Here is a 26776-nt window from a genome sequence, read left to right on the forward strand (position 1 = left end):
CACATTTTCCTTCAATTTGTTTTTGAAAAAAAATTATGTTAAATGACAAAAATTAAGAAGAAATGTTAGAACTTGCTCTGCAGTGGCCCTATCAAAGGCAACTATGATTTTGCTCATTTGCAGCTTCAGTGATGACCAGAATTTGTTGATTTTGTTACTGGTCTGGTTAAATGCAATTAAAATTGTTGGGTTTAAATACAACCTTACATTTAAGACACATCCAAGAAACAGTTAGGATCCTTTATATAGTCAAACAGATAAGCATTCACTTAATCAATATATAATCAAGCAATGTGTAGGCACCTAGAAGTAAAAAAAAGGAAAGAACAAGCAGCCAACATGGATATGTCAAGTATAAATCATGTCTAATTTCCTCCTGTGACAGGGTAGCAGACCTTGTCAATAGAGGAGAAAGAACAGACATCATCTATCCTGACTTCAGCAAAGCTTTTGACATCATGACATTCAAACACGGCCTACATGAAACAAGTATCTGGTAGATGCATCAACGGCTGAAAACTGTACTTGGAGAACGGTTATCAGCATTCCCTGTCAGAGTGGAGGGAATTTATCAAGTGAGATTAAACAGGGGTCTGGCAGCATTCACTGTTTTTGTTAATGACTTGGCTACCAGAAAGTGTGTGCTTAGTAAATATGCAAGGGGTACCAAACTAGGAGAGGCTGCAAACAAGCTGGAGAGCACACCTAAATTTAATATGATCTTCTCCAACTGGGAAAATATTTGGGGAAAAAGCAGAAAGCAGCTTCAGTAAAATGCAAATGCCAGAAGCACAGGAGCTCTGGGAAAGCACCAAAAAAAACCCAACACACGGTGATGAGGGGACTCCTCTCACCCACTTATGCCCTCCCAGCAGAACAAACAGGGGAAGCCATGTGTGCATGCTGCTTCAGTTCTGGCCCTGCTATTAATGGTGATTAGCTGCTGAGTTCTGCTGCCGAAGGATAGATCTTTATCTGTGGTCCTCAAAACACAGTTTGCAAGTATTTAAAGGTCCTTGTGCATGAGAGATGCTGTAAGCATTTAAATGAGTTTTAATTATTAACTCTATTGGTTCATCAGTTGGATGATTTACCAGTGATGTGGCACAGTGGAAACTAGAGCTCTTAGGGTAATTTTCTGTGACTATTCCTAAACAGGATAAAATCTGGTAAACCATGGAATAAATTAGCAAAGGCTTAATACTGGGTGGTGATGGTTTTCTCTCACAAAATCCCAGCAGCTTACTGGGACGACAAACAATCCCTCCACTGAAGGATAGGTTTCAGCATGGACCAAAGGAAGGGAACTCAAAACACCAAGCTGTCCATGTTTCCCATGGCTTACCTGAGGGCCGTGCCTCTATAATGTACCCGGTTGTGGGTTTTTCTCCCGAATCTCCTTCAGTCCATTGTAGCGTCAGCCCAGAAGCAGATTTTGTCACCAGAATTTCCTGAGGGGAGCCAGGAGACCCTGAAGGATGAAATGACATGGCAAATGTGGGTGGTATCAGAGACACAGTGTGGTATTATTCATTTCTTCTAGTGACAAAGGAAAAAAATAATCCAGAAATATTGGTCAACACACATACAATATAAAACAGCTCAATAGGCTACTGGCCTAATTTTTGTACTGGTTCTAGTCCCACCAGTTACAAACAGCAATGGCTAGGTTTTACAGATGTGCCTGTTAAGAAAAAAAAACAATATAATTTGAGGGATTTTACCCTGTTAGACTATCTGGTATCACTGATCAAATAGGAGAACCGACTGTTTTGGTACACACACTGTATCAAGCAGAGAATGCTGAATTTCAGCCTCCTCTTGGCATATCAGGATATCTGCAGACATCTCCCTGTGCACAAGCCAAAGTATTAGGAGGAAACAATTGTAAATTCTTCCTGATTTTACATCCAGGAACCTCTGCTGGTTTAGGCAGAATTATTCTAGTTCTGACTCCAAAGCATAGCACTACAACCAGAATTATGAACCACGCTGTCTGGCTATAGCTTTGAATTCCCTGGGTGGCTAGTTTGCGCTATGATTTATTCACGCTGTTTTGTTTATTCACATCAGTCTTTTAGATTTCAGAAAAAAAAAGGAGATGTGTTTTTCATGGGTAGTTGTGAAACCCACTGAATCATGCCCTGAGCTCTTGTGACTCAACTTCTCCTTGGCTTAGAAATCCATGTTAAGCCCCAAGTGCTTTATTTCCTGCTGCTGCACTGCGTTTGCATAACTTATCTAGCTCATGACATGCTTTTATGGTTCCACTTACCTTCTGCTGGCCCAGCTGTGACATTGGCTTGCAGTTCAGGTCCATAGGCAATGGTTCGGGCTTGCACTCTGAATAAATAGGTCATGCCCTTGGTGAGATCTCGGACCTTCAGCCAGCGTTGCCAGTTCCCTTTTATGTCCACAGTCACCACCTTACTGACCCCTGAAGTAGCCACAAAGATGAAAAATAAGAGAAGGTTGCAGTGATAAAAAAAAAAAGGAAAGAAAAAATTAGCTTATTACATCTAGTTGGTAAGTAAAATTATCTAACCGTTTGCTAAGAAAGTATTTCTTACAATTAGAAGGAGTTTAAGTAGTGATAATAGCCAATTTTCAGCACTGATAAGTATAATTAGAGTTTAAGCTTGATAAGTGGGTACTGACAAGAAAAAAAACTTACAACACAACTGGGAAATTACCAAGAGACTACATGCAACTTCACTAATTACTCTGGGAAGAAGGGAAGAGGTAAATGAGGAGGACTGCAGCGTTGCAGATTGCTTCCTATGCAAGCATTTCTCTGCTCTTTCTTTGCCAAGTAACTTGCAATGCTGCCTTGGAGGAGGACGTAAGGGAGGATGGTCTTCCCTTTGTTCTTGTCCTGGCTTCCACCATTACCAAGTGAATGCAGAATGAGGGACAAATATCTCACAGGTAACTTCTGGGTATAAATACCACTGCAAAAGGGGATGCAGTTAAAGCACTACTAATTTGAACAAGGCTAAAGTCATGACTTATGTTTCACTCTTCCTCACTCTTTAAGAATTTTTCTTGCATGGATGATTTAAACTATAGTTCTTGCTGATATTTTCTAAAACTAAGTTAATAGGAATAATTTGATACATGAAGTATTTTACAAAACAAAAAACATTTGAATTAACAGAGCCCTTTTGGCATTTTTTGGTCCTGTAGATGTACGTAACATTTCAAACCAAAAAGATACGAAGTGGAAAAATATTTTTCCCACTTGAGAAAGCTGTCTGCTAGTTTCCTCTCCAGAAAAAATACAGAATGAAGAAGTGTTTCAATCTGAATGCTTATTTTATGCAAATCAAGGTGCCTCTTTCAGTTTTTATCAGTTAAATAAAGAATAATGTCCAAGTGATTTCTGTTCAAAGTTTTCTTCCAGACAATTTATAATTCTGAGAATCTTTCCTCAGTTAACAAGGAAGCAGTAAAAGTGCTCCTTCCTTCCCTAGGTGTACTATTTCATTTCTCAGAGACAAATCATGAAGCATTTGTCATTTCAAAGTAACGTTCTGAAAAAAAAGAAGGAACTGTTAAAAAAAGGCTCCAGGGCAATTTTGTTGTCTATTATGGTGTAAAACATAACACTGTAAAGCTTAAACAATAAAAGGTCAAACAGGGAGAAGACTGCACTACAGGACAGATCACTGTTTGAAAGTTTTGCAAAACGTGCAGGTTTTACTTGGTGGCTCATGAGCAAGAAAGCAGGAGGTGTCACAATGGCAAAGAGGCTCAGCCAAGAACCACAGATGGGAGAAAAGTCAAAAGATACAGGAAAATGGTCTGGTCTGGGTGTTTTACTGTAGTGCAGAACATGAGACCTGGGGCTGGGAGGACCCTGCAGGATGTGGGGATCTGGCAGGTGGTAGCCCACAAGCCCTGCTGCCTGGTGGCATTCAGCACCACTGTGTGCTCCATCTTCAGTGAATTTGGCTTTGCCTTGCCCCCTAAATAAATGAGCATGGGTTTTCTATCTTTCCAAGCAAAATGATGGCTTTGAGGGAGGGATTACTTACCACAGAGGGAGAATAAATGTTTGATGAAAGAAAAATGTTGGCACAAGAGTAAATGGGTAGAAACTGGAGAATAAATGTAGGCAAAAATTTAGAATTGAAGGAAAAACCCTCTATAACCTCCTTGCTCGCCCCAGAAATCTTCTACAGGGGAAGAGGAGACAATGCAGAGTCAGAAAGAGCACAGGCAGAGGTGGGCAGAAGAAAAGAAAACAAAGATTCTGAAGAGGTTAAATCAAACGCATTTAGAGAAAATATGACCTGACACTTCCATACTTTCAGGGAAAAAAATGTATTCTTAAATATTGTGTAAGAATGAATCTAAGGCAGAAAATGTCCACAGAGCCTGAACCTCCTGCATACCCTGTGCACATTTCTTGGTCAAAATTAGAAATGCTTTCCGCATTAGCTCTTTGTGCTTGGATCTGCCAGCCATAAAGGCTGAAAGTGCTTTTATTCTCATGTTTTCATTCCTGAGTATAATTTTCTCAGTGCACGAGACATGGATATTCAGACAATATAGATCTTTATTCCTTACAGAAGCAGCAAATACTGGTGGTTGATATCCTCATTTCTTTGGAAAAGAGTTCAAAATGGATTGGCAATGGCTGAAATTACTCTCCGTGCTGTCACACTGCCAAAGTTGGACATACTATTGAACTACTGGCAATCTACCAGGAATACAAAAATATTAATAAGACCATCCCCAAACTGCAATCTTTTCTAATTCACCTTTGAAATTAATTTACATTTGTTTTCAGATAAATTGCCAAATTATTTTCTGTTGCTGTTCTGGCAAATGAAGGAAACATTTGTGGCCACCACATTGTTGTGGTGTAGCTTAAATCTAGTGCTGGGTTAAAAATGCTGCCTGAAAACTCTGTGTAAACAGACACGACTAAAACTCTATCACAGTTATTCTCCCCTGTCAAAAGTAGCAGTGGTACCAGTGATGACTAACACATTTGATGCCCAGGCAATCTTTGCGATAACAGAAGTGACACATGATGTGATCAGAAACACAAATGAGCCTGACGACTATTCTGGGATGGAGCCCACTCAGCAATTTTATAGTGCAACACGGGGAGACAATCAGGCACGCTTAGGCTGAGTTTCCTCTTCTCCCACACTGGGTAACAATGGCAGTAAAATGACTTTTCAAATCATGCAGAATATAGTTTGTGTAAGAAAATGAGAGAGGACAGACAAAAGCTATATTCCACAATATTACAGTTTGCTGAATAGTTTTGGCAAAAGCTGAATTGTTTTACTTACCCTCTGCCACCTGGCCTCTCTTGGAAAATGGCAGAGAGCAAGTAGGAAATTGGGCAGAGATAAAAGATGCTTCAGTGCATTTCTGTCATTTTCCTATGAATATGTATGATCTTAGGTCTTTCTTACCCTGGACGGGAGCCAAAGGCTCATAGACTACTCGATAACCCTGCAGGACTCCATTCGCTGCTGTCGGCTCGCCCCAAGACACGTTGAGTGTCGTGGAAGTGATTTCAGAGAATGCCAAGAAGCTGGGAGCACTGGGTGCTGAAAGGATTACAAATATATTGAGTTGCAGCAGGCATAGTGAATCTGATATACATATGTATTATAGAACATTTTTTTTCCCAGACTAAATCTAAAGGACACAAACTAAGAATGGGATTTACCAATTGGATCAAAATTTCCCAGAATCAATCATAAATACAGCCTCTCCTAAGAAAACCACCCACTCCACTGCAAAATTGGATCTCAAAAGCAAGCAAGGAGACATGACAAAGAAGGAAAAGACTCTCACAGGGACACTAAGTTTGTCTTCACTCTCTATCTAGCTGCTGATTTTCAGAAAACTTGCAGCATTTACATGTTTGATATCCCCCTGTCATTTCTGGTGGAAACGTGCTGCAGATGCTGGGATTTCTCAAGTTAACTCCCTCAGAAGAGTAGCAGAATTATAGGGCTGACAGACAAAAGGGTACTAAGTGAGCACACGGATCAAGTGCATGCTTCCTCCTCATGGCCAGCCACAACAGTGCTGCCTGCTGCACTGCTGGAGCGCTCCCACTGCGGTCACATCCAGCACAGCTCAGCCTGTGTGGCTTAAAAAAAAAAAAAAAAAAAAGAAAAAAAAGATGAATTGCAAAAATCTCAGCACTTCTCTCACAAGACTGCTTGGGGAATTTCCAGGCTCTGTAGACAAGTTTAGATTTTCAGATGTGATAGCAGCGGCCGCAAAGAGACCCACAGACAGTTTCATTCTGGATCAGCTCGCAGAGGGATCAGTCGTTCTGCCTGCCTGTTCTAGCTTCCACTGCACTGTTCCCTTTCTCACGATTGCCTTTTCTGATCCCCTTTTTTCCCCCCTCCACAACCATTATAATGTAATGTCCTATCTAAAGATAACTCTAAACACCAGTACAGTCCTCCTGGACAACCACCCCAGCTGCTGCCCAGTTACTTGCTGGTGACCACCAAGTCCATGCTTTGAGGCAAAAAAGCGATCCCATACCAGCCTGGTGTGTCCTGCCCTGCGAGGGGCTGCTCCTCGGGCCATCCCCGGCTGCATTGAAGGCAGAAATGCAGACCATGTACCGCGTGTGGCTGGTCAGGTTTTTGAGCCGGACAGTAGTCTCCGGAAGGAAAAGGACCTTCACTTTCTCCGTGTCATTTTGGACGTCGCTTTCCCAGTAATAAATCTGTTGGAACAGGGAGACGTTTTAGCACATCCACACCTCTAAAACATCCTGGCTTTACAGCTGTAAAAGATCAGGAGGATGGAGCAGCCTTGCTAGGATGCTAACGCTTTTCACCATAGGCCCAATCTTTTCTTCTCCTTTGGAAATTACCCTGAGTCTTGTGACCATGTAACTGAGCACATCATTCAAAAATAGAGCACAAGTTGAAGAATGTGGCCTAATGACAATAGATAGGAGCTGCCAGAGCTCAGCAATGACAGGTCAGTTTCTGAATTCTTCCTAAAATGCTATCTGCCTGTCAGCACTGGCACCGTGATACAATGCTCCCATAATTTGCCTCCTTATGCACACAACAGATTCACCATTTGTGTTCACAGGACAGCCAAGCAAATGTCTTCCTGAAGATGGTAATAAAGACTTTCCCTAAAGTTCCTTGAGGTACTTTTCCCCATTCTCTCCTTACATAATTTTTATCCCGATGCCATAAAATTAGTCTTTGGAGAAGACGATTCCAAGAGAAAAGTGGTGCCAGCCCTACTTATTGGACAGGCCTGGCACGGAGAGCATTACAACAGGCCAAAGCAAGCCAGAAAGTTGAAAGAATGAGCCAAGGCAAGACTCTACCTTGGCTCTACAAGCCAAGCTGTTAGAGCCATCTATATACATAGAAAAGGAAAAGAACATGAATTGATATATAAGGTTGCTTGTTACTGCCAAGAAGGGATGCCAGATTATTCACATTGGCTTGGCTTTTCTTCGCTTATGGATCTAAATTCATGGAGAGAGGCAGAGCCAGACACTGAACCCCAGCCAAGCTCCAGTGTTTGTAGACTTGCCCATTTCCACTCTCTGAGGGTCCATTCTCTTGCTGGAGAAGCTAAACAACATGCCTGCACAACGTCCTTGTCCCCTATGAACCAAATGCAATTAATACTATGATTTAATTTTGTTAAAGTTAAGGAAATGAAATAATTCTTGTGAAATCTGACCTGGCTCAGGCTTCTAGCTTGGAGGAAGTACTGCTTTTCCTAATAGCTTCGGAACAATTGATAGATAGAAAGCTCAGTTAGTATTCTTCAACATTTTTTTGCCCCAAGCTCTGCTGTCTCTGTTGCTTTTTGGAGCAGATATGTTGCCTGAGTAAGTGTAGCTGCCTCCCTGTCTGCATGCCCTGTTTCCCCGTGCTCTCCTTTCTCTGCAAATAGCAACACTCTTTTCCTTTTCTCCCCCCTTTCCCCTGCCTCATTTTCTTTCTTTAGATTTCAGGACACAGTGCCATTTCCACACCACAGTCTGAATGCTGTTTTAATTTGCCTTGTGCAGTGAGGGCAGCTGTAGTTATAGAGCTATCTTACAAGTCAGAGCAAAGCCAAGCAAGACAAATGAAACCAGCAGAAGCAGAAGTATTGCCTTGTAGCCTTGTATATTCCCATTTTGGCTGTCGGCGGGAGGAGGGTCCCAGGTGAGCTCCAGCTGGCTCGCAGAAAGGGAGTTTACTTGGATGTTCTGTGGGGCCATCGCCGGAGCTAGAGAGAGGAGGACAGAAGAATTAATAGTGACAAGCAGAACTAGTTCATATCCAGGCTGCAATGTTCCATTTGCGGAAGGACCCAGGACAGGCTCTGTTTACGCCACCAGCCAGCTAACAGAGCTGGCCCTGGAGGCGTCAGCATCGCGGGGAAGTCTCAGGTATAAAGCGGCAGCGCGCGTGGACTGAGAAGCTGCCGAGCCTCCAGAGAGTGCGATGCTCTGTCTCACACAGACCGGGTTAGACAGTGAATAAACTCAATCCTGTCAGCAGCTTTGGGAAATAAAAGCGAATCTTTTCTTTATTCTGTGGTGATGTTTCAGGCTTGCCTTTGGCAGCGATGCTGGGCTCCTCAACAGCCTTGAAAGCAACTGTGGGAGCGAGGTAGGCCCCTCGCATCGGCAGCCCGGCCTTTCTTACAGGCCTTTGTAGCACTGAGAATGAGGACCAAAATGCTGCTGAAAACCACCTCCCAAAACAGATACTAATCGATTCAACTAATATTTTATGTATGACAGAATGGCTTTTAGCTTGCTACTTGTTAGCCTTGATTTCATTACACCTACCCATACACATACTGGATCTCCTGGGCTCCCGGTGGCACTTCTTTGCATTGTGCTATGCAAGAAAACTAGTATTTGGCTTCCTTTGAGTGCACCTGGGTCACACCAGCTTTCCCTTTTGTTGGGATCCAACTCGGTGCGGATGGATTTTCCTCCCCAGTGGCTAGCAAGGTCTGCTTTCCAGACCTGCTGCCTCTGCCTCCAGCAGATCTTAACAAAACAGCACGTTTTGTTTACAGGAGAGATGCCGAAGCGTGTCATGTTCAAACTCCAGAAGTGGGAAGGGAAAGGCAGGGCAAAGGGCACGCTTCCCCTTTCTCTGTGCTCGTGATGCTGCAGCCTTCACCCAGCCTACCTGAGAAAGCTGCCTCTTTTCTCTCTGCCCGTTTATGGGCCATAAATAGAAGTGATAAAACATTCACCACTCAAGTAAGATAGCCCCGGTTATCTGTTCCTCTGGAGACTTCCTTCTTTAGAGAGAATGACCTTCATAAGTCACACTTTTCTACCGATACTCCCTCCCCCCAGCGTTATAAAATAAAATAGTAATTAACACCCACTCAGCCTGACACCAACTATTTATTTTGTTCTAACTGTGTGGTTTCCATATTATCACTGCCCACCCTGCCGTTAATGGAAATGTTAATAACCAGCGCCAGGTTGTTGTGACAGATGCTTGGGCTCATTATCAGAAATTCTTATTTACCGCTCCATTAAACGACAGAATCGCACAAAAAAACAATTCAATCAAAACTAACTGGAGGAATTTTAACAGCCACATTAATAATCCAAAACATAAATAAAGTTCATGTCTTTTGCATGTTTGCCACCGGCAACTCTATTGCAAAATTATTGCTGTACAATTAAAATGTGAAAGGCAAAATTGAAAATAGCCATTATCCCAGTGCTCAGCTAAAACTATTTGTTTGTTATATTTTTTTGTTTCTTTTTTTGGCTGGATGTACCGAACGCACTAGGTGACAATGACTGTCAGTAAAACATAGGTTTGGCTTGTTCACAGGGGTGCTCTCGTCTAATTGCTGCCCTGCCTTCCTCTGTTTCTCTGGGGTATTGAAGGGGGCAGCTAGCTGGCTTGCTGGCTGCATTCACTGCAATGTAGTGCTGCTAAGGACCAAAAATCTCAGGATTTTGAGACTTTTGCAGCACATACCAGAGTGCGAAGCCAAACCGATCACATAATACAAACCTGAAAATACATCTCAGAGATTTGCAGATGATGACATGCTCAGAGAAACAGGAATATGTACAATCACAGGAAAATGGATCACTTTAGCGATGTATTTTCTTTCTAGGTAGTCACACTACTGTCTGTCCTGAGTTGACAGCTTCAAAGTGCTTTCAATACCCATGTCTGAAGCGGTGTCTGCAATAGCATTTTTCTTTGGATCCTACACACCAGCCTGGAACAATTGCTGCTTCCGAGCTGCGACCATTAGAAGAGCCGGCGTGTGCAGCCTGCTGCCACAAAAACACCATTTTTCCTCAAACCCTTTTTATAGAGCACGTCTAAGAAACACAATGGTTAAAAACTGCCAGTGATCACTCTCCACTGACACCGTCGCTGCTGGAACTGCACTTTTGCTGGCACGGCGGTGGAGAATTTGATGGGAGGGGAAAAATAAAAAATAAAAGACTGTGGAAAAAAAGACATTTCACCACCCCAGAGCCTCAACAACATGCAAATTGTGTTGGTTTTGTGCCCTGTGAGTCTGTCCCTGTGTTCAACTTTCAAAGGCTGATCTGTCCCTCCTCTTCTAAGCACAGATTTCTTGTTGACAGCAAGGGACAGCAGAAAAGTGCTGCTTGCTCTTGCTGCGGCTCTGTGCACACAGCACATTACACTAACAGTGAAATGAAATACTTTAAAAAGGAAGAAACACATCCCTAAAGACTCTACCTGCTTGAAACCCCAGACCACTCACTGAATGTATGGACAGCCTGTGCCAATAAAAGTGAATGCATTTTAAACGTGAATTCAAAAGCCTTTTACCTTCTAGGAATGCAGTTCAAGATTACCGAGCTCTGATTTTTTCATGGCTGTTGAAATCACTAATACATAAAAAGCGAGGTTAAAGCCTCATACCTCACACTGCTTTAGGTGTTAGTGACATTATCAACTACAGCAGGAGTGACATAGACCCCTGAGGGTCCAAATTCAGGTCGTGGCAGGTGGAAGGCATTTCACTTTCCCTGAAAAATATGTATGCATTCATGAAATCTAATTCTCTGCACGTATCCTGCTTTGGAATCTCCTGCAGATATTTACAAACATTTCTTATCGGATTTCAATTCACCTTTAAGATAATCTCCTTGAAACTCTCAGTAAAAAAGTAAGGAGAAAAGCCTTGTATCGTAATTAGTATTACAGCTATGGACTGGGTTGATGTTGGCACAGTTGTGAAAAGACAACAAGTCTATCTGGAGTTAGAGCAACAAGAGAGTGAAAATGGATGCATTAAAAAAGTTACACATCTACATCCAAATTTAAACTTATCACTGTCCTCATTTTGCACTTGAACTGAACAGCCTCTGCTCATGCTGCAGACAATTTGAGCTTGGAAATGCTTATAACCTTTAAAGAGAAGGTGCTTAAAATCCCCAGTGGCTCTGCACTAGATCTCCATGCACCGCAGAAGGTTCACCTTAGTTCTTCTCACTGCTTGCCTGGGATATTTGCTCTCTGGGCTGTGTGGCACTACGAGCTTTTCATCAATATGAAAGTACTGTTCCTTTTCTTAGTGACAGTTGCCACAGGTAGGCTACAAATCCTTGTGATTCATCGGGTAAACTTAATAACTGTTTTTATAAAGCATTCCTTGCTGCTGCTGCATCTGCTCAAATTTCTGGGTAGAGAAAGACTTCTCCTCTACCGTCTTTCAAATTACATAAATAAAGCCAGTATTATGTCAGGCAATTCACAGACAAGTCTGGGACAAGATGCCCTGATACTCACGTCATTTGAATAAACATGCAGACAAAAAAATAAAAAATAAAAAAATAAAAAGGCAAAAAAGCAGTGAAAGAGACCGAAGATTTTCTGTGCAACAGCTTGATCCCACAGTTCCAAACAATCCCGAGCAAATTTCTGTTCTATAAAGACCTCTGATCCTTTTCTATCTAGCAAGCATTTCCCCCCCTCCTTGTTCATCAAAGCATGCTTTTGTGAACATGCCTGCTTTTATTCCCTAGTAATCAATATATTTGCATTTTGGTGTTAGCACCTAGAGGCCAGAATCTCATTGCACAATGTGTTGCATAAACACAGAATAAAGACAGCTCCAGGCCCTAAAAGCCTCTAATCTGTATGTCTACACATTCTAATGGAGGGGTGGTTGGAGCATGTTCTAGCATATCAACTGTAATCTTAGCTACCTTCTCTGTACAACAAGAGAGAAGACACAGCAATATTTAATGTAGCATAAGCGCACAATTACAGCATGAACACGCAGCACCTTCCAGGTTTACACAGTGGTTCCTGGCACACGCGGTCCTGGAAAAATGGAGCTGGAAAGGATCCTGAGAGGGCTCAGACAATCCAGCCTCCTGCATCACACTGGGCTCAGTTCTGCTGGTCAGATGTTTGTGTAATCTTGGCCACTGTCCCCTTTCCAAATTCCTCTGCCATCCCCACACGGACTCTGTCTATTTTAATAACTCTTAAAGCGTACTCTTGGGTTACTTGTTTTCCTTAACGTCTGGCCAAAGCCAGCCTTGCTGCACTGAAGTTCTGTTCCTGCAGTGGGATGGAGAACAGATCCTTCCCGCTCCCTCTGCAGCCGCTGCCCTCAAGTTATGGCAGAGATAAGCAACTGTTAAGTGGATTATAAAAAGCCAAACACAACAAAACAAACAGAAGGTCACAAGATAAAACAGCTGAGGCTGATCAGCAGAATGGGCAAAGGGAAATATAAGAGGCTTTCTTGCAGTCTGGGCTTAGAGAAGAAACACAAGGATGGTATCCTCCCGAGAAAGAACAAAGGGGTGTATTTGCAAATGTTTGCAGTCATTCCTTCCATGAAGGAAAAGCAGCATGAGAGAAAAACATTCTGTGCTTATTGGCCATTTTCTTACAGTGCCTGTGAAAGAAAGGTGGGAGCGAGGAACGCTTCCTCTGTGCGGCAGTACCTCTGTGCCATTAGGAATGCTGTGTGAGCTATGCTGATTAGTTCAATAACAATTAGTTAATTGTGCTTCAAAAACAGCAACTGTGAAGCTGCTTTCTGCTGTGACAAGGCAGTACAAGCTATATTTAGAATGTAAAAGATGTTTCCCAGCAATTTCTGCCTGTTTTAAGCAAGGCTACATTTTTGTGATGGAAGTACACACCTTTTTTTTTTTTTTTTTCCTTTCCAAGAGCTGCTCTTTCTGGGGCTATTCAGATGTATTTCAGATGCAGTAGGACAGGCAGATCCACATTCAAAAGCACACATATTGACTGACATCCTTAACCCCTCCGACACAACTCTGTTTGCTAACACCAGACCTGATGATGCTCTTACTCTCTTATTCTGCCATCACAATTTGGCACCAAAACCTAGTGCTCTGCCAGTTACCAGCCTCAACAGGCTTGTGTCACCCTGCGACTTGACCTGACTCTGAGAAAAGGAGTTCTCTGATCTCTCTCACCTTTGAGAAGCCCAACCTCCTACTGGAGGGCAGCTGCAAACAGACGGCTTTAAGTAGGAAATAACCCGTTCTTCAGCATGGTGAATTATGTGCTGATTTACAAGATTGCATAGATCAGTGTTAGAGAAATTGAAACATTTCCTAGTGTACAAGAGACCAAGAGAAGTCAATACAAGACTAACTCGAAGAAGAACTCTCTCACCTTTGCGAGCACTGATGAAGAGGGAGCACAGTCTAATCGAGCCAAAAAATAAAGACAAATCTACCTTGGTGGAAAAGAAGGGACGGTGAGAAGAAAAACGCTGTCAGGATTGAGATTTGAAGAACCTAGAGCACCCACCACTACTTTCTTCTTTGCCATTTTATCTGGATAGACAAAGACTTGCCCCCTGCCTGAACACTACATTTTGTGCAGTAGCCACATCACATTTTTAAGGGTATTAAGGTCATGAAAAAATGCAAATAAAAGCAACTGCGAATGATACCCAGGAGTAACACACCCAGCTTCTCTGCTAATCACTGAGAGGCTTCCCAACATCCTCTAGGCATATCATCAGCCTTCTGGAGAGGTGTGTAGACTGATGCAGGTAGTTAGAGAAGGAGAGATCACATTCAACACACGTATTGGAAAAAAACATTGAAATGAAACAAGGACTAGAAATGGGTATTCTTTCCATGGACCCAGACTCTAGGAGGTTATCTGCCAGTGCCATTTTTTCAAACTAAGGAGGCAATCATGTTCTGAGGAAACCTCCACGGATATGACTTATTCATGAAGAACCTTTATAAACTGGCAAGTAAATCAAGCAGAAGTAATTCTCATCCTCTCCCTCACCATCTCTTCCAGCAGTGGTGAAAACACTGGTGCAGTGATTGCTGATCTTTTAACTCGGAGTTCAGTTTTCCCAATGAGCTATGTGCAATCTGGGATGTTCCTGGGGCAGACATGACCCGAGTGATGCAGAAAAGCTACTGTGTTCACAGCACAACGCCTAAACCAAGATGCATGCTATAGAACGGTATTGTGAAATAGACCCTGCAAACAAAAGCTACACGCTTGGCTTTTGCTGAAGCCCGCAGTTCTACTTAGCTAATAAAAACCTAAAATAGGCTATCACATTGCATACTGAGATTATCCATCAAGAGACCGAGAACAACCGACCCAGAAGTAAAGCCCTTACAAAACTGTCAGACTGCCTCTGGAAAGGGCATGCAGGTGGTTAAAACGGGAAGGGGAAAATAATAAAATATGCCTTTTTTTCTCTATTTTCTCTGTGTCAACAAGGATACTCTCACACAAAGGCAGCCCATCAGTCAGCAGAGATAGACCCACGTGCAGGAACAGCAAGAGTCTGACACGCATTAGGTACGCGCAAGCAAACATGCCGGCGTAAACCCTCACACTGAAATCCCTTCTCACATCGATGTAAATTAGGGTTAGTTCCACTAAAGCGAGTGGAGCTAACCCAGTGTGAAAGTTGTGTAACTAGGAGCAGTGTCGGCTTCGATGAGCGCAGGATTCAACCCCAGGAATGTACTGAAGGTTGTTCAAGGACACATGGGGTGGCGAAGGACTGCTGAGTGTTTGGTGCTCCAGCCCGACTCCTCTCCCACTTGCACCAGGAGTGGGAGCAGCACCACCTGGGAAAGCACCACTCTCAGTTCTCTTAAAAAAGTCCATTAGACAGCAGCAATGCTACCCACTTCAGACCATCTCTCAGGCTGATACCCGAGACTCCTCCTCTGCCATTTACACTCATGTTCCTCTCATTATAACTTGTTAATCCCACACTCCAATATCATAATACCACAAGTTCATGGCAGCAGACAAAAGCACCCACTTAGTGTTCGCTAACAGCAGCACCTACTACAGCCTAATAAGCGCCAATATCTCCTTATGCTCCACTAAAGTCAGGAGAACGTATCAAATAATTAGGGTGAATCTCCACTGGGTTTGCCATATCCCAAATGTTAAAAGCTGTATCAAAAAAGTCAAACTGAGCAGGTAAGATCTGCCACTGAGATAACCTTTCCCTGTGGCTTTTGAAGCAAGTCGTATAGTTGACCTCCAATGAGGGATTAATTTAGGATTTACAGATTGCAATGGTCAGGGAACCCCAGGGAAACCTTTGAGGACTGTAATCCCATGGTCCTGGGGAGAGAGAGTCTAAATTTGTCTTCTAAACTTTTGAGTGAAAGTTTTCTCCTAGTTTATTTTACAATCATAATATCTGTGAATTCATTACTGTGGTCCTCTGTTGCTGACACCATATTAGTGTCTGGATCTTTGTGGCCATGATGGTTTAGAATATTGCTAATTCATACTTTCATAATAAGAATGGCAACTTTTTTGCTTTCAGTCGACAACAGGCAACCTGAAACGCCTCCAGTACCATGATTGACGATGGATACAGCAAACAGATGTCAGAAAAGAAAACCAACTGTGCATCTCTACAGCTGGCTTCACAGCAAAGCCATTCAGAGGAGACAAAGCCACAGGAGCTGAGACCTGTGTGAAAAAAACTACATTTTGCTCACATATCCCAGGATGAAGCAAAACAAGCAGAGCAGGACTATGCAATTAGAGTAAACAGAAATTTGGCTGCAAATATAACCCTTTAGTCAAAAATACTCCAACTCTAGCCTGGGTCTGCTTGAATATGAGTTATCGGGCAGGGGCTTCCCCACTTCTTTACCAGTGCGATTTATGGTCCGTTTTACTTTATTACAGATTGCTCATGTTTTTGAAAGGAAGGTTAATTCCTTTGCTTTTAATGGAGTAGCTCTGCTGTCAGCTCAGTAAGGCTCTGCATACACGATCAGCCTTCTCATCCCTCTGCCCCCTGTGCAGGGATGTCCCCACACTCAGCTCTTCACAGGCCATATAACACCGCAGCAGAGCTGTGAACGGCCAATTTGTCCTGTCGCTCCCACTGCTGCTTGCACCAGCTACAGAACAAAGGCGGGAGTCCTGATGATGAATTCAAGCACAGATAGTATGTCTGTCTCAAGCTATGGTCAGTGCTGAAAATCGACATCAAATTGGTGGGTTTGCGAGACAGAAGTTCATCATCCCAGCAAAACATCGTGTGCCAATTGCAGCCCAACACCACCTACGCCAACAATAGCAGTGGAAGAGATAAGGAAGCTCAGTTGATCAAAACCCGATTAGATTTTTGGTTGGACAGAAACATCTTTCCCACATTGAGATGTGATAAAAAGAGGCAATTAAACCAGAGCTAAGCAGGAGCTGCTGCACTGTATAAAGCATTGTGCTGTACCAAAGGCTGCTTATGACCAATATTAACAACTTAATGAGCTGTTAATGAGGCGCACATTCAGCTTTTACTTGCAGCATGAAAACACTGCAAATCATTTTAGGGAGCTTCTGGATCATCAATGGAGAATTAAAGATGTCAAATAAACCCATCAAATCTATGTCTCAATCTGGCCACTGCTTTCTAGTAAATTCTCTTAAAATTCCTTTTCCTGTATGGCAGAATAACTTGCTTTGACAGCAGTATGACTCCCACTTAGAGTCTGCTTCCTTCTGCCTTGACATTAGATTTCAGTCTCCAGAGAGCTGCAGGGATGTCTTTTTGACATGTTGACATTAAGGACACTTTTTCCACAGACTCACACTGGCACGGTTACTTGCTGTTTTACCGTTCTAAGATCAGCTACTGAGCTAAGCTACCAAATTCTGAAGTTTAATTCTGGAACCTCTGCACTCATCTATACACAAATTAAGAACTTAAAATTACCCTGCAAAAATAGCCAATTGGAGTAGGAAATGGAGGTAAGGTTTATCGAGAAAATTCATATCCATAATTCCCCAGCAGCGCAGCTCCACCGGTAACAAGCAACGACTAATGCTCTAATGTAGGCACGCTTTAGTTTGTTATTTTTTACTATGCTGTCATAACCCTGCAGAATTAGATAATGCAACCGAGTGCTATCTATACTGCTATTACCACCAGTGGAGCAGTGATGGGAACAACAAATCCAAATTGGACTAGCTGCAGACAAGCCCCAAGTGGAAACCATGTATACAGTGAGTCTGGAGTTTAAAATACACCACAAAATACTGATGTGATCTACCCAGTGGCTGATCCTGCTGTCTGAAAGGGAGTGCTGTTGAGATTTAGGGATTGCAGTTGTAATGGCTTGCAGTAACGCAAGAGAAGCAGAAAAGAGGTTTATATCCTGTTTGGAGTGGAAAAGGTCTTTTCACTTCTTTTCCCCCCAGCATCTTCCTATAGTTTTCCTTCCTTGCTCTGTTCTGATTTTACTCTGTTCTTTTAGCACGTTGTTGGTGAACCTCGTTTGGATCTTTAACTCTGAGCTCAGTGGCTTAGAGAGAAAGGCACTGGGGACAGGATGAAAACCCAGTGTCAAGCCTGGAGCAGGACATGCCTGTTATTGCAACAGCTCTGCAAGATTTTTTATATTGAAGATGAAGGGAAAGTAAAATCAATGTTTCAAACACCCTGCTGTCCCCCAAAAGTAGCCTTCTGCTGATGTTCAGAATTGTCAAAAATTAAAATGCAAATACCCTAACATATCAAAGGCTTGGCACTTCCAAAGCGCCAAGGAAGGTCAATCCCTTTGTTTAAAGTGGAAGAAAGCAAAACCAGTGATTTCTTTATTATACTGCTTTCCAATAGCTTCCCTCCCTCCCCTTTTGTTTATCAAGGGAAGATGCTGTCCCTAGGCTGACAGGTTTCAGACAACTGCAGTGTGAAACAGCCACGATAATCCCTCTCTTCCCTCCTCCAGTGGAGTCTGGGATGGAAATGCCCACCCAGTTCTTCTAGCTGTGCCAGCAGCAACGCGGAGCCTATCTGCATAGGCACAGCCAGCCACTGAGAGGCAGAACGCACGTGTCCCAGACAGATAGGAGAAAACAGCCGAGGGGGCCACAGCAGACTGATTGAAGCTGCCAGTTCTAATGTGTTGAAATGCTGTCATTCTTCTTGTAGGCTGTTAACAAGGAGGCACAGGGGACTTCTCCGTACAGCATCTTCTCAGCTATGTTCGGGGCACAGAAGGAGATAAAGCTTCCGTGCTGTAAGAGAAAGGGGGCCCGAGGTAGTGCTGAGGGACTCCCTTCTCCAAAAAGTGACCTGGAACAGGTAGGCGAGTCCACATAAGATATTTTATACAAACACACAACAAGAACGAGGCCTGCAGGTAGAGATGAGAATACTTTGGCATTTGCAAGCTTCACATCAAGGGGTAAATTCAAGTTTTTGAAGAGTGTAAGAGAAGAGAAGCAGTCATCCCTCTGTCCCACGCCTGTTTCTTTCTAAGCTATGGTTACACTTTGATGAAAGCAAGATGGAGAGGAAACCTGCTTTTCCGAAAGATGATGTTAGCAACAAAAGCAGCGTTTCAGCAGAGGACTTCTTAGAAGGGGATCTCCGTTTCCCAGCTCTTTGCTCCTTCCCTTTCCTTTAGCAGAATGAGCACTGAGAGATCATTATTAAAAAGAACATTATTAAAAAGAACAACAAACCAGCCTCATCAGTTCTGGTGAATTCTGAAGGTCACCAATGTCACCATCAGTTATAATGACACACATCACTCCCCTCTCCACACGAATGGATTTACAACCTGTTCAAAGCCAAGCATCTCTCAGCGTACTTCACCCCTTCTGCTACCTCCTCTCCACACACACACTTGGTCTCCTCCAGCAGCAGCTGCTGGAAGAAATTATGAATTCCATTATTTTTCATCCAGAACAGCTTTGCAGTATGTAGCAAAAGCACTGGAGGCTGCAGGCTCGTTACTGCAGGATTTGTATTGCCGCCTTCCATTTTATTCACCATCCCAAATTAGGTGAAGCACGCGTGCCCCAAACCTGTGATTTCTGTTTAATTAAAATGCAGGTGGTGGAGCCTCCTGAACTCCAGAGCCCACCACACAATCAGATAGCGACAGCAAGCTGGTAAAATAATGCACTTGATGTAGTGGCTGCTCTAACAGAGTCTTAATTTCAGTCAAGCAGAACAGCACCTCTGGTAGCAGCTGCATTTAGGGCTGGGACGACTATCAGTACCCAGCCTCTCGCTGCACACTCACTGCCTTCCCAATCAAAGCCGGAGTCCCTGACAGCTCAACTGTTAAATGAATTAACAAGGCGAAAGGGGGGCTTGCCGAAGGGGCTGCAACTCCCTTCCTCGTTTCTGCAAGTGGCAGCTTTCAGTTTTTCTGTCGTTTGTCAGGAGCTGCACGTGGCTCTCTAATGAGTAGGGCAGGGCTGCAGCCAGATCTAAATAGGCTTTTTTTTTTTTTTTTTTTTTTTTTTTTTTTTACCTATTCACCTATTACATGGAGCTTAAGGCAGTGCAGGGGAGGAATCCAGAGGCTCGATGCAAGTGGGAACAGCACCGGCTCTGCTCAGAGGGACCAGGCAGTGCAGTGCCCCTGCACACAGCACAGTCCCTGCCTGGTCTCCTGGTGTGGGGAAGGTTTGCTCTCCACATCATGGAGTTTTGCAAACACCCAGACAGAACACAAAATGGAGCCTTCGTTGGGTTATTTCAAATTATGGGAGAAAACTGCTGGGAGAAAAGTTTTGGTCCACCTATAGCAAACAAAACAAAACTAAACAAAGCCTGCTTGCATGTAGCCCCTTAGTTTACCTGGCTGCTCAGGATACAGGAGCTGTCATTCATGTCTAGCCCTTCGCCTACCAGCAGGTTGTTCTTACGGAGCTCCCAAAATCTCTCTCTACCCCTTGGTCAGAGCCAAATGAGAGCTGAGCACACAAGCTGCCTGAGGAGGATGCTGGTTTGGGTACGGCTGAACAACATGCTTGAAAGGAACTCCTCGTTCTGGTGCTTTTTACTCGTTTGATTTGCAAAACTGCCAGAAGGGTGATTTTAATGGTGTATTTATTTGTTTATTTATTTCTGAGTTTGTTAGGGGGCTCCATTGCTCACTTGAGTTCTTACTGTAAAAATCCAGGTACAATGATTGGACAACGTCAAATCTAACAGGGGAGAGGGCAAGAGCAAAGAAAGGATTTGTGGATGCTTCTTCTTCTGCACTGATTATCTGACTGCACTGAACAGAGACGGGTCATTTACTGTTCTCATCCTGCACAGTACATCAACCGTCAGTATGATTTTTGGATGTTCCATGCTGTACAAAACACTGTGAATTCAACAGAGTTGGGTATTTTCGCTGTGCTGGCTTAAATACAGCACATTCCCCCTTAAGGCATATGCTGTATATTCCTTTTCACAACTGAAAGGAATCTTCTCACACCTACCAGAATTACTGCAACCCTAACAGCAGAACAAAACACCATTTAACAGTATTTGGACTTAAATTATCCAGGGTCTTCCTGGGGCTGGTCCCCTTCAGTAATTTTGTGTGCAGTGCTATGATCTCATTGCCAGCATCTGTTGTTTACTGAGAAAGATTTCTCTATTTTTTACATGGGTGACCCATCATCAAAGCTAAACAGACCCATTTTTTCCAGCTTGCTACTTAACTGCCTTTACCACGGGTAAGAACATCAAGCAAACAACAATAACAAAAACTTGTATTTCCCCAGCACACTTTAACTCAAAGGTGTCACAAGTCAATTTAAAACTTAAATTGCCATACCAGCTCCAATCACTTTGCTCACAGTATAAATCACAGTCGGCTCTGGAGGTGGAAGAAGCAGTTATATAACAAAGCATAGTAACTTCACACAACAAGTGTGAAAATCTGCAGGAAGCTCCTACGTTCATCACTTCTACTGCATGAATCCAGATTGTCCTGAAACAGAGGTAAATCCAGGATCTCTACAAATCGCACTGAGTCATGCTACAACTTCAGAAACACTAGCTCTGCCTGCCTGTGAAAGGTCTCCTGCATATCTGTTTCCTCCCAAGTTTTGCTCCTTCCAGTGCTCTGTTCCCTGAGTTACAATAAGAGAGACATGATATACCAGCATCTCTTTGTTTTCCCCAGCTGATTTTCTGTGCTGTGTACACGTGTAGAAATGTAGTTGCTGGCTCAGTTTGCAGCAGTGAGATTTTTAGTTCTGAAACAAAAATCTATTCTGAAGCCAGATACAGTTGGCTCCACTTGGGGCTTCCTTTGCTGCAGTTACAGAAGGAAGTTGGAGCAGCAGCAAGCTAGAAAAAATGTAAATATTGCCAACTGTTTCTCCAGAACCATGCTGCTCTGATTAATTTATGATGTTTTCAGAGAAAGATAGCGACTGGTACACCTTATTTGAAATGCAAAGGTTAAGCAGAGTTTAAAAAAAAAACAACAACCTGTGCTTTACTGAGTTTTGAGCAATATATTTAATGAATAACAACAAAATGTATTAGCACCGAGTTTGATAACTTTTACAACCTAGCCTTGAGACAGAAGAACAAAAGTGCAATCAGATTTGTTCCCGGCAGCAGACTGAACAACAGGAGGGTGCATGCTGCTGCCTAGTCTTGTTTTAAGCTTCAAAAAGATGTTGCTGCAGAAAATTGATACCATAACTAACAACTATTTCAGCACCAGCCTCTCTCCAGCTGGGGTCACCGTAAATACCGCACTGCCACTGGGGTTGTGAGGAAGACATCAGCTATTCCAGTCCTGCGCTGGCTGCTCAGCTAGAGTTACTGAGAAGAACAGGCTCAGCTGTGTGTTATCTGTGCTCTGCAAAATCACCTGTTCCACAAAGCATTCAAAGAAGTGCCTAGTTAACTCTCTTGTCCTGATTTCTGCCTCTGGCCTTCCAATGGAGGGATTTAAAATTGATCAGCCAGTTACACTTCAGAAATACAGCCCGACTTCATGCACTACAACCATAATAAGTAATGGCATGAATAGTGCACTGAAACACAGCTTAGGTAGAAGCTGGATGCAGGCACAGAATGTCTGCATGTTCTTGAGAGTAATCATCATCTGTGACTCCAGAGCTACCATTAAACCGGACACAATGTCTTCTTGACTTCAAGAGCATAAAAATACAGCAAGATGTGGGGCACAGGCAATGTCTCTACAGAGCTATAAAATAAAAGAACCAGCTTTCCAAGTCTCCCTTGTTTTGCAGTTTTGTTTCTTTTCCCTTGTGGCTTTCCTATGCTCTACTTTTTACTTCTTTAACTTGAGTCAATTTTCCCCTCAAGCCAATTTGGTATGAACAGTCATCCTCCTGCGACTCCAAAAAGATTTTCTCTTCTTTCTTTCAGATGCACTCTCTTCCCTTATTCTTGTAGACCATCTGGCTTTCAAATGGCAAGAAGCTGTCAGAGCCAACCTATTCCAGGAGAGGACACTACAGAAAACCTGCTAGTGAACATGCTTGTACAATTTTTCAAAGCAACCCTTTCCCAATATTTGGAGAATATTAGAACTTGCTGGTACTTTAAAAAATAAAAATAAATTATTTTCTTTTTACCTACCTGCTTCACCCACAAACACTTCCACTGGTGTGCTGGTAGGGCTCTCACCAATGACATTATACACAGTCATCAGCACTTCATATCTCTTGTATTTCTTCAACTCTGAAAATGCAAATTATATTAAATATTATTACTTACCCTATATTACTTTATTGACATTTCTTATACTCTGTTACTTCTTTATCACCACATCTCTCTCGTGAAATACAGCATTAGAACAGTGCAATATCTACTTCCATCCTTCCTTAATACACACATCAAAGCAGAAATTGCATAATTAAGAAAGATCTTTGCAATGAGATGACAAAATTTTCCAGCATTTCTTCAGTCCATTGTTCCAATAGGAAGGATCATCCTTGATGGGTAACTAGCTAGGGGAACATCTCTAGGTCATTCTTGGTGACAGAGAAAAGGCAGGACTTTGCTTTGAATGTTCACCATTTGAGCTCATTCTGATTTCCTCTACTGGTAGGACAGAGCATGGCTTCAAGCCTTTGCCTAACCCCTGGGACTTTCACCTGGGGAGTCATTTAGCAGCTGCACTGCTAGACAATGTCACTGCTGCAGCAAGGAATTCGGAGTCCCATGCAAAGTATTCAAGTGTATCTTGCTCCCTCAAAGTGATCACAGTTGAAACATCAGACACAAAGAAAAAGTGGAATTTGAAGTGTGGGCTCTGTTTGGCCACCAGGCAACCAATTTCTTTGTTGGCATATAAAAACTGCTCTTACAGATGAGGTATGAGAATGAAAGCAGTGTGAAAAAAGAAAACACAATGATATGGGGGTAATTAAATGATGTAAATGGGGGTGGAGTAGAACCGTGTCAACATCATTAGATGAGGCAGCAGCTCAGCAGTTTCAGATTTTGCATATCCAGGATGAAAGAATCAATCCTAACAGAAAAAAATATCATCTACAAATATTTAACAGTGAAATTAATGTAGGAAAGAGATCGATACTATAAATTGCTGTATCTAAATGATCATTGAATTGATTAAGACATGCAAGCCCAAGGGTCCAAATTTCTCCCTTTGCCATAAATTTTCTCTGTTATCTACAAATCACATTGTACCCTTATCTCTGTTATACTATGTCATTGGTTTGGTAAGGTTCAATATGTCTAATCATACAGGATTTTCAAGTTTCAGTTTCACAGAAGCATGTAAAAGTGTCTTGCTCCTTTATATGACACAGAATTCAGCATCGTTCCCTGGTCTCAGGTATACTGTGATACCCAACATATCACTAATGTTTTGCTAGTCTGTTAATAAAAAAAAAAATAATTAAAGATATATAGCTCTTGATTGGAAGTACGGTACTAGGCAGCTGGTACAGAGAAACTTTAATCGCTGCCATGAAAAGCCACAAGGGAGATTTTAGTGTTAACTGGATGTGGAAGAAAATGGAACATATGAGAGTTCATGCATGCAAGTTTCAGTGGGGATAGGGTTTCATATTTTTTTTAGCCCATCACAATCTGTGACTCAAAAGCCTTGGGCAAAACCTATCTAGTGAACCATCATCACTACAAAGCAACTTGCCTTTTAACTCTGTCGAATGCTATTTTATTCATTTCCAATTGAAAACACCTCTGGAGATGCATATAAATTCATTGGGCCCTCTCTAAACTGGCCTCATACTCCACGGAAAGCTTGAGCATTGCGATGTTTGAATCATAAGACTAATGATGTGATACAGCTAAACTCAGATGGACTGCAGAATATGTAGCAAGCATATCAAAATTCATTTAGCATCAGCAATACTGGGTTGTTACAGTCAATAATGTTTTACCTTCCCAGCAGCCACATTTTTACAACAGCTACCTACTTGCATCATCAATGTCTTTTGATGTAGGGAAAGCAAAAGCTTAAAGAAAAAGAAACTCAAGAAAGCAGAATCATTAATCTGTGTTGATTTCTGCTAGATCCACTGAGGAGAACCATAGGAGTTTGCCTATATTGTATTTTGAGCCATTAAAAAGAGTCTCATCTAAAGGCAATGTGCACTTACGTGTTAATTCATACGTCGTTAATGCAGAGCTGCTGTTCACTGTCTTGAAGCTGCTTTGGGCTATTCAGGGTAAGCAAAGCAGAAAGCTTGTTACAGTGCAAGGAAACAGTTATTGCAAATGATGTACAGCAGAGACAGAGGCAAATGATGCAGCACACACATACACAACTTGAGCTTTAGGACTATACCTTGAAGGGCAATAAAACCACATCACTCTTGTAACACATCAAAAGCATCTCTCTCACACGGGTTCTTTCATTTCCTCCTCAAACAGAGTATCTCACAAATATACAACACAGAAATGTTCTGACTCCTAGATTAAATAGAATAAATGAGTGAAAAGGAAACAGTTTCTAGGGGGGAATCTCTCAACACTGGATTGCATCCTTGTTTCTCAACATGCAAAATTCAGAACATGAGGAGCGGCAGGGTAAAGACCTGGAACACGGGCCACAAAGAGCAAACACTTACAATAGGACAAGACCTGATTCTTTAAACGTATGTTAGATTTCCCACAGTTTCACTTACAGAATTCAACATTCCTGCTGTGAACAAACTGTAATAATATGCTAAGCTGTGCAAAACTGCAGGTCAGTGAGGAACAGAGGTGTACTAAGGTTAACACTGTCATATTATGAGGAGAAAGAGGGAAGTTTCTATTAAAATGCTCGTCTCCAAACCTTTCGTTCTCTCTTGACTCCCTGGAGAAGTACAGCAAGGTGTTTTCTACTATACAGCTATTAGGAACATAGCTGCAGGGCCAGCCAAGAAGAGGGAAGAGAGGAAAACAGTAGGCTTTACAAGCTCCATGAGACTAGAGAGCATCCAAAGTCATTATTTTATGATAAAACACACAACCGATCATTCAGCTTTGTATGGAAAAAACAGCAACTGTGCACACCCTACACCTATAGGAGTTTTACTTCTCTCCTCTGGCTAAAGCTCTGTACCCTCCCAGAATTCTCGTTCAGAACTGATGATGTAAACGAGGGCAGAGTTAGAAGCTTATGCTACATTTAAAACATCCACTTTTTCCACACCCACACAAAAATTATCCTTGCTTTTGTAGAAACCATTTGTATGGGTTCAGGGAAACAAGGAAGTCAATAAAAGATATTAAAATAGTCTTATTCAGCCATATTCTGCTGCTCACAGAATATTATCTTATTCTGAATATTCCACTTACATCAAAAAGGACAAAAGCTGGTCCTGCCCTGAGCATGTTTCATTACTGGGCCATACCTGTAAAGTTACTGAATGCTCACATCTTTACCTCCCATCACCTTATTCTACCTATTATTCCATCTGATTTTCTTTCTATCCTTTGTCTAAAAGTCCTTTTTATTTTTCTATTACCTTCTTCCCTCTCTACCTTCTTTCCATGAGAGCCAAAAAAAAATAGCAGCCAATACAGCAAGCATGCACCTTCTTGCTCATTTTTGCTATTTTCTTCCAAAATAGGGACTAGCACCTCAAAATTTTAGAAGTGCTACTTGAAATTTCTCATCTGTTGTTTTTATACCGCAAAAAGAAAAACAAAGTATCAATATTAGAAAAATTAGAAAATATTGGAAAATAGCAAGTGGAGGAAAATGAAGTCCCCCTCTTCTTCATCTGACAGCAGAACAAAGTACACCAGGGTAATCATCCAGTGAAGACAGCAGAAAGTAGGAAATCAGAGGGTACATGGAGGACAGAACATCAGTTCAAGCACGATGGCACAGATTAGAGTGCACCATTACAAGCGATGCTGATCATACAGAAGTTAATAGCATTTTCCAGCATCTTCACTCTGAACGTGTAAAACCCAAATTATCCCCAGCACTCTTGGACACAATTGTGTGCTGTTTCCACGTGGTAAGAGTGCACGTAATGTCTGTGCATGGACAGATTTT

General features: G+C 42.4%; 1 protein-coding gene across 5 annotated transcripts in view; it reads right to left on the minus strand.

The window, feature by feature from the left end:
* Window positions 1-26776, minus strand: part of SDK1 (sidekick cell adhesion molecule 1) — a 398013-nt gene that overhangs the window by 24697 nt on the left and 346540 nt on the right. For 4 of the 5 annotated variants that reach the window (XM_084536274.1, XM_084536278.1, XM_084536277.1 and 1 more), the window contains 7 exons: window positions 24882-24941; window positions 22870-22971; window positions 8132-8247; window positions 6535-6721; window positions 5436-5573; window positions 2276-2437; window positions 1346-1471 (listed from right to left, as the gene is read on the minus strand). In XM_084536274.1, the coding sequence (XP_084392400.1) occupies window positions 1346-1471; window positions 2276-2437; window positions 5436-5573; window positions 6535-6721; window positions 8132-8247; window positions 22870-22971; window positions 24882-24941 (891 nt within the window). The remainder of the gene's footprint in view (window positions 1-1345; window positions 1472-2275; window positions 2438-5435; window positions 5574-6534; window positions 6722-8131; window positions 8248-22869; window positions 22972-24881; window positions 24942-26776) is intronic. The other variant, XM_084536275.1, reaches the window with a different exon arrangement.

The sequence above is a fragment of the Aythya ferina genome (assembly GCF_964211825.1).
Source record: "Aythya ferina genome assembly, chromosome: 15".
Classification (NCBI taxonomy): Eukaryota; Metazoa; Chordata; class Aves; order Anseriformes; family Anatidae; genus Aythya; species Aythya ferina.